This window comes from Dendropsophus ebraccatus, chromosome 5 (genome assembly GCF_027789765.1).
Source record: "Dendropsophus ebraccatus isolate aDenEbr1 chromosome 5, aDenEbr1.pat, whole genome shotgun sequence".
Classification (NCBI taxonomy): domain Eukaryota; kingdom Metazoa; phylum Chordata; class Amphibia; order Anura; family Hylidae; genus Dendropsophus; species Dendropsophus ebraccatus.
In genome coordinates, this window is record NC_091458.1 from 11,545,947 (window position 1) to 11,554,905 (window position 8,959).

Genomic DNA, 8,959 nt, shown 5'->3' on the forward strand with positions numbered 1-8,959 from the left:
TAAACTGACAGGGATTTCAAAGGATTTCAGTGGACAGCGTGTACATTCAAAATGACAGGAGCCATTTCCCCGCTGCGCAAGTTTCACTACTAACCTTACACTGTCCTCTGTATGTCCTTGATACCCAACCTTCAACCTTCTATAACCCTCTATAACCCTGCCTCTAGATATCACTCTCTAGCATGTGTAAATGTATGTGTTCAGTTTAATGCGCATGAGATGACTTTACATGAGTGAAGGAGAAAGTGGGAAGTCGCAGGGGTAGTGCCTTTCAGCCCATTGCCCAGCTGCAAGGGATTGCTCAGCAGCCTTTCATCAAGCTTTTTGTAACTGAGCACCAAAGCAGCATGCAGTACTTTTTAGTAGCCTGATACTCGAGCGAATACTGTACTCAATAGAGTGTGCTCGCTCATCTCTACATAACACAAGCTCCCCGTTAGGAACCAAAGCACAACTTATTTAGGTGTCTTGGTTGTCAAGGATTAGAGATGAGCGAATCTTTCAGACTTTTGGTCCGAAAGCAGTTTGCTCTGTCGGCATGCCTGTGATCCCGGCAGCATAGTTGCGCTCCCGGGAATATGTGGCCAGGATATTCCAGGGAATCGATCTGGAATTCCCTGGAATATCCTGGCCGCATATTCGCGGGATCGCAACAATGCGGCCGGGATCACAGGCATGATAATAGAGCGCAGATGCTGTCGGACCAAAAGTCCGACAGTCCGCTCATCACTATCAAGGATCCTCTTTGTCCTCATAGGGGAACCCCATGGCCACTTATTTTCCTGGCCCAAAGAACAGGACTTTAAAAAAGAGCTTTAACATTCTATGCAGGCCAAGCTGTTCACTCAAGGCTACCCTATCCTGCCCCCATTGTGTGGTTGCCAGAACATGCTCCTAGAGTCTCAAGGCGGCACTCCAGCTGACAAGGAGGACACCACTGGAGCCTTGCCAGGTAAGGACTGATCCTTACCTGGCTAGGCTCTAGTGGTGTCCTTCTTGTCAGCTGGAGCACCGCCTTGAAACTCTAGGAGAATGTTTTGGCAGCCACGTTCACAAGAAAATTCTGTATTTCTGAATAAAAGACCATTTATTGATGAACTAAACATATCATTTACAGTAGGTAATGTAAGTATTGAACATTTCACCAATTTTACAAGTAAATGTATGTTGAAAGCTTCTATTGACATGAAATTCTCACCACATGTTGGTTACAACCAATCCAATCCATTAAGGCAAATAAATCAAACCACAGATACCCATTTGATTATTGAAATATATGTTCTATATTCTAAATAAAAGGCAATCTCTTGGTCTTGGAATTATAATATTACTAGTACTATTTCCTGCACCATTTGGTAAAAACAACTTCCTCAGAATGTCAGACAAATTATCAAAACTGCTCATTAGTGAAGAGGTGTAAGTCATTAATGATCTCATTAGTTACAGTCTAGAGTGAGATCCACTGGGGAGAAGTTCCTGACGTCTCCCGCTGCTCATCTGTCTTATGTTATTCAGGAGAATTCCCTACCGACAATGTAGCTCTATATAAGATCCATTTTTTGCAGTGTTGAGTAAAACCAGTCAGCAGAGCCTATAATTATTTTATCCTACGACTACTACTACTACTACTACTTTTACTTGTGTAGCACAAACTGATTCCACAGCACTTGACATACTAAGATCCTGGTGTAAATCTACAGGAACCAGAGCAAAGTCTTCTGTAATGGTAAATGTGACCATGGTCTTTTTCGTCCAAGACTTTGTTCTTTTAGGGCTGAAGGAGATGGAGCAGCTGAGATATTTCTACTCTGTGGTCGCCCTTCTAATATATTTCTGTTCAATGATCTTATCTACATTAATCGTGTATGTTGTATGGGCAGAACAATCTCTCCATGAACCTATGTACATCTTCATATGTGGACTGGTGGGAAATGTTATGGTTGGCAATTCAGCCTCCCTCCCTAAAATAGCAATAGACTTGTTCTCCGGATGTACCACCATCTCTCTGTCTAGATGTCTGACACAAGCATACAGTATTCAGAGCTGTGGTGTTATAGAGATACTAACTTTTACTATCATGGCGTATGATAGATACCTGGCTGTTGGTTTTCCATTGAGATACCACTCTCTGATGACCAGTAAGAAGGCTCTACAGTCCTTGGCTACCATCTGGTTGGTGATCTTAATAAGCACTTTGGTAGTTGTCCTGTTGGTGGTCAGGTTAAGACTATGTGATACCAGTATTCAGAATGTTGTTTGTGAGACAATGTCTTTGACCCGGTTGTCTTGTGGCAGCACAGTCATCAATGACATTTATGGGACCATTTATACTTTACTGATCTTCATCAGCTCCTTTGTGATTGTGACCTACTGCTACATACAGACATTTCTCATCTGCCTGAAGATCTCTATGGAAGCCTCCCAGAAAGCCATCCATACACTGGTGACCCATATAATCACTTACTCTACTCACATGGCGGCCATATTGTTTGTTACTTTCAGGTATAGGTTAAATGGTGGTTCTCTATCTACTGTGACACACGTTGTAATTTCAATCACTGGTCTGTTGGTCTCTATCATTCTAAACCCTCTGATGTATGGGATTAGGACAGAAGCTTTAAGGATGAAGATGATTCACACTTTAAAGGAAATAACTCATCAGGAGACATTGGGTAAATCCAAATAATTGTTGGTTGGGGCTGCCTATGAACTAACTTTATGTTGAAAAAAAGTGAACCCCTAATGTGCCAATGTTTAACTTAGGATGAAACAAAATGTTTAATATTTAAGATATTATATAATTTGTTTTCCTTTTCAAAAATTTTTTATTGCTTCATAGTATAGAATCTTAGTAATTTTACCAATGTTAGCCTACCCTGTTTATTCAGAAATTTTATCATCAATTAATTTAAATCAATAGTGAATCGGGATAGTGTGAAAAGCCTGAAACCGGACAACAAAGAGGTTTATTTTAGAGGCATCTTTTGATGGTCTGGGTGCTAGTTTCCCCATTTCAAGTTTGGTGGAAGCTCCTTGACTGTCTCTCCCATGGACCCCATATTCACAATGGTTGAATAGAATAGATGAAGACAGCAAAGTACATGACTCCTCTACAGTATTTTCATCATGAAGTGACAACATGCATCTCCGGACACCAATCCATTTCAATAGGTAGAACTGGGGACCCATTCTCATGTTTAGTGGGGAGCCTTCAGTAGGTGAATTCTGCTCCTGGGAGAATTGGTTTATAGCTCCCATGTCTAGGTGTTAGGAGTATCTCAGAAGTGCCGGAGGGGCTTTGCTACCCGGACATCTCATAAAAGGTAGATAAACAAAACTTATAAGAATATAAAAACACTATAAATAATGCAGGTATTTTTTCATGCTCAGTTATTGTTTACTTTTCTTTGTGCTAATAAAAAAACCTATAGGAAAACTCTGGGTATTAGATATGTAACATAGAAACATAGAAGATTGTCGGCAGAAAAAGACCACTGGGTCCATCTAGTCCGCCCACTGTATAGTGTGGGTATTAAGGGGGACGGGGAATGACACAGGGACTAACATTTAGAGGCTTTCCCTGTGACGTCTTTCACCTTCTCAGAATAACAAAGTCTACCAGTTTTTGCCTGGGTGGTTCTTTAAGGTGAAAATACATTTTGACATGTCATCAGACATAAAACAGAAAAGTGCAGCAGCACTGCAAGTGCCAGGACCGCACATACTACCTGCAGGGTATACACGATAAAAAACTGTCCTAAAGATTTTTTTTTTAAAAGGTTCTTAACAAACCTCAGAGTGTACCATCTCACCACATTAAGGTGACCTCAGAGAGATGGCCCTACACTAGAAACCTCTCTTGGACTCACAAACTGGGCATGAACGATTAAAGCAGCAATAGCTAGCCTAGGACCATCTCTCTAAGGTCACCTTAACGTGTCCTAAAGCTTTTTTTTACAAAGCTTTAGGACAGGTTTTTTTTTTTTTTTTTTTAATTAAAATTTTTATTAAAGAAATTTATTATTTTTACAATACTAACAAACATTGGCTGATTACACAATCAACTCCAAAACAGAACATGACAAAACAAAACATTACATTTACACAGTCCATACTGAGGTAATTAAAACATAAAGACACAGTGAAGGTACGTAGGCTCACAATGTTTTAGCACCACCTAATCTAGCCAGGATACAAATACAGAGCATCCCTATTTGTAAAACTCTTTCCATTTATCCCAACATTTATTAAATCGTACAACCTTACTAGTTCTGATAGCAATCGTCAACTCCATATTGAAATTATATCGCACTGCAGCGATGACTTCTGCTACTGTTGGAACTTCTGTGGATTTCCATTTTTTAGCTATGCAATTCCTGGTTGCCATAAGAACATGCAAAAATACGGTAATATCCTTTCTTGGAATTGCATCAGTATCATGTGACAACAACGCTAGGCTTGGACCCCAAGATAATAATGGGTAGCCAAGCAATGCTTCTAGGTATACCCTGATACCTGACCAAAATGATACTAATGGCGGGCATTCCCACCAAATATGCAATAGATTCCCAACCAAGGCACCACATCTCCAACAAGATGTAGAAGCATCGGGGAACATTTTAGCCATTCTGTACGGTGTCATTTACCACCTGTAAATCAATTTTCTTGAGGATTCCAAATGACCTATACAATGTGACACTTTAGTTGCTAGTCCAAAAACAGTATGCCATTGTTCTTGTGAGAATATACGACCTAAATCCCTTTCCCACCTGAGCATAAGTCTCATTTCTATCTGCTGCGGAGCTATTAAGGTATATTCTAAAGCTATACCTTTTACGCCACTTTTTCTACTCCTCAGGAAAATTTCAAATTTGGTGGTGTCCCCAACCTTCTGGAATGTGAGCCTAGTAAGACAATGTCGCATTTGTAAATATTTATAGAAATCCTTATTGTGGGCATTATGTATGGCCACTAACTCCGAAAATGATTTCAATTGATTATCATAATACAAATCTTGAAATGTAGTTATGCCTTTAGATATCCAATCACTATAATCTGAATCCAAAATAAGGCCGTGCAAAGTTGCAAGGGGGATAACACCTAAGCGTGTAGGTACTAAGTATTGTATGACATCGCGTTTGTTTTTATCATGCGTACGTTGGAAGTAGTATGTACGGTAAATCCTGGCACTTGCAGGTTGCTGTTGCACTTTTCTGTTTTTAGTCTGTATTTAAGCCACAGAGGCATCAGAAAAGAGGCATTGGAGTGCTGGCCATTTTTTGCTTTTTATATTATCAAACATGTAAAAAGTTATTAGAATGAGGGTCTGGCAGCAGAGAGCATCACACTCTCGGCTGTATCGTCTGATCAGAGTGGGTCTCAGCAGTGAGTCAAAAACATCAGACATGTCCACAGTTATTTTTAGTGACAGCGCACATTTAAGTAATCAGTCCTCAAAATTGTCTGTTCAGTGGATCTATGTTTTACTTGTTTATACAATAAAGCTTTCATGTCCCTAATAAAGTTATGATCCGTGTTGTTTACCTGGGTTATATATTCCTACCAGGCTTAAGGCCCTGTTACACAGACCCCAGCAATCACTGAGCTCAGGGAGACCAGTGTTAAAAAATCTAATGGAGTATTCACTGAAGAGTCCCCACTGATACATTGCCCCCTATAACTTTAAATATGCAAAAGAGTGGTCTGTGGAGCCTCAGTTACGAGTCTCAAAACACAGGAGTAGCCAGATATCCCTCCAGGGGAGGAAAGCCTATTGCCAAGGGGGTGAATATATTGGAATATAAACAGGGAAATACCAGGGTGGCCTCTTTTGCGTCTAACTCTGTGGCGAGTATTGCAACATGACAAGGGTTAACCAAGGCAGGCATCCATCCACAGACAGCCGTTTCGGTGTAGTTGTCCCTCGTCAGTGTGGAGTAGGATTCTGGCTAACAGGGGCAATGAAAAATAGACCAACAAAACACAGCAATCACTGAGCTGTCTGTAGATGGATGCCTGCCTTGGTAAATCCTTGTCATGACGCAAAACTCGCCACAGAGTTAGACTTTGACGCAAAAGGGGCCACCCTGGTATTTCCCTATTTATGTTCTAGTGGCAATAGGCTTTTCTGCCCTGGAGGGATATCTGGCTATTCCTGTGTTTTGAGACTCGTTACTGAGGCTCCACAGACCACTCTTTTTGCATATTTAAATTTATAGGGAGCAATGTATCAATGGAGACTTTTCAGTGAGTACTCCATTAGATTTTTTGTCGCTGGTCTCCCTGAGCTCAGTGATTGCTGTGTTTTGTTGGTCTATTTGTCATTGCCCCTGTTAGCCAGAATCCTACTCCCCACTGATGAGGGGCAACTACCCCAAAACGACTGTCTGTGGATGGATGGCTGCCTTGGTAAACCCTTGTCATGTTGCAATACTCGCCACAGAGTTAGACTTTGACGCAAAAGGGACCACCCTACTATTTACCTATTTATGTTCCAATACTCGAAACCCAGTGGGGCTTAAGGGGCTATGTATCTGGGTGGTTTGGTGATCTCCCCACTGGGAGTCACAACCTTGGCAATAGGCTTTCCTCCCCTGGAGGGATATCTGGCTATTCCTGCTCCACAGACCCCTTTTTTGCCTATTACACAGAGCAAAACTGAAACTGTGCCACCTCCCCACCACTCAAACATAACTATATACCAGCAGTGAGCATATTGCATACATCACTATACACCAACAGTAAATATCTCTCATGCACAACTATACAACAGCGACGCATATATCACATGCACCACTATATACCAGAATTAAATATATTGCATATAGAACTGTATACCAGAAGTGTAAACACTACATCTATATTAGTACCAGCCTTAGGCTCAGAGGTGGTGGCATAGAGAGACCCTCTAATAGTGCCAACCTCAAATACCCAATAATACTGTAAGCCTCAGAGGCCCTCGCTCCACCATATTTACTGCTCCCATAGCCCTGTTCTCATATATACTGCCTTTATAGCCCTGTTGTCATATACATTGCTCCCACAGCCCTGTTCTCATATATACTGCTCCGATAGCCCTTTTCTCATACATACTGCTCCCACAGCCCTGCTCTCATATATATTGCTCCTGTGGTGTCCCACCACGGGTGTTTCTAGTCTTGACACCTGTCACAAAAGCCTTGTACTCTAAAGTAAAGTGGTAATGAAGTTGTGTATGAGTTTTGCCACTAGATATAATATAATTGTTTATTTGTATAGCGCATACAGATTCCGCAGCGCTTTACCTATCTGTATGTTTTTGGGTGTGGGAGGAAACCGGAGTACCCAGAGGAAACCCACGCAAACACGGAGAGAACATACAAACTCTTTGCAGATGTTGCCCTTGGTGGGATTTGAACCCAGGACCCCAGCGCTGCAAGGTTACAGTGCTAACCACTGGGCCACCGTTCGTCACTATGTAGAGTCTTGTATATGTTGCACAGCTGTAGTCACTATAAGGTTACTTTCGTATTATGTAATTCTGTCGGCCAATGAGAGATGTTCTTTTCTTCTACCTCTATCCTCTTTTCTTTACCCACTTTCTTCTCCACCACTCTCCACCCTGTAGGAAGTAGACACATGTAGAGAGGAAGTATAGCGCCACTTTTGTTTAGTTTCCCTCTGATTCTCTGAGGAGTAGGACACACACAGATCAGGCATCCTGGCTCTGCCAGGTTCCCTGTCTGGAACAGTCTAGCTGTGACAGTGAACAGACACACGTATGGAGAACGCAAAGACTTTCTTTCCTAACGCTATCACTTTAGACAAGATGCAGTGCTAAACAGCTTAAGAGGACATGTTAGAGAACACCCCAGCCCACGCCAAGAACATCTCTTAAGAGAAGGGCAGTATCCTAGACAGAGGAATTGACCCGGATAAAGCTAAGCAGGCGTAACCAAGGCCTACGCACTTTATCTCACAGCGCAAGTGAAACCGGGACATGCTCGGACACTTAGCTACAATGAGGTAACCAAGACTGGGGCTTGTATCACCCTCGTAGGAAGGGTAACCCGAGACTGCAGGGTAGAAGGTGGATATAATGACAATCAGGTCGAAACACTAGCAAATGTATTTTCCATTTCTCAAGTATCTTTCAAGTATCTCTTCAAGTTCCGGCAGAGCACATTACTACACTGGGTTGGGGCTCTCTCAACAAACTCCTCTGCACTCTTCTGAACTCTTCTACTCTATTCAGCACTCAACTGAATCCAGAACACTTCTATTCTACCCAAGTACAACAGCATCTCTAAGCACAGATTCAGTGAACTCAAGTCTGTATCTCAGAAGTCACTTGTTATACCCTTAGGCTATGTTCACACGTCGTATATGACTGGCAGTTCCGTGTCCCAGCCGGGTCATGGAACGGCCGGTCTCTGCAAAAATCATCCCGGCCGGTACTGCAATACCATTCAGATGATCTTTCCGGCCGCAGTGTTATGATGCGGGGGCATCAGCGCACAGCCGCATCAGAACTCTTATAGCACACAATAAGTCATTCGGCAGGAGCCGCTCGCTTCATTGTGTGAACTGACAGGTCTTTCTGCAGCTGCAATTCACTGAACTGCGGGCGCAGAAAACTGACATGTCAGTTCTTTGCAGTGCCGCATGGGATCCCGACCTGTGCATATACGATGTGTATACGCTCTGGCCGGGAGCCCATAGAAGAACAGGCAGTGTTCCACACCGTACAAAGTATGGCCGTTGTTGCCGATGGCAACATCGGACGTACTTTTACGCTGTGTGAACATAGCCTCATCCTGTATTGTAAGAGACCTTTAGTAAAGATCATCTTATTTATTCTACTGCTACTCAGTGATATTGCACCAGCACCTATACACACAGACCATCCTTGGGTCATTCTCCCCTTTCTGCGAGTGGCGGTACCGACAATCCAGCTGGGTCATCTTCCACCTCTGGACCA

At 42.4% G+C, this 8,959-nt stretch overlaps 1 protein-coding gene across 1 annotated transcript; it reads left to right on the forward strand.

Annotated features, from left to right (window-relative positions):
* The first annotated feature begins 888 nt into the window (after window positions 1-888).
* Window positions 889-2,686, forward strand: LOC138794056 (olfactory receptor 6N1-like). The gene is made up of 3 exons (XM_069972821.1): window positions 889-952; window positions 1,701-2,502; window positions 2,608-2,686. Exons 1-3 carry the CDS (start codon window positions 889-891, stop codon window positions 2,684-2,686), a joined length of 945 nt encoding a protein of 314 aa, XP_069828922.1.
* The last annotated feature ends 6,273 nt before the right edge of the window (window positions 2,687-8,959 follow it).

Bases quoted from the DNA above. Each gene is read 5' to 3' on its own strand.
- LOC138794056 (XM_069972821.1), top strand. From the start codon at position 889: ATGCTCCTAGAGTCTCAAGGCGGCACTCCAGCTGACAAGGAGGACACC. The intron at 953-1,700 runs GTAAGGACTGAT...GTAAATCTACAG, and splicing joins CACCACTGGAGCCTTGCCAG to GAACCAGAGCAAAGTCTTCT. The intron at 2,503-2,607 runs GTATAGGTTAAA...GTATGGGATTAG, and splicing joins ATATTGTTTGTTACTTTCAG to GACAGAAGCTTTAAGGATGA.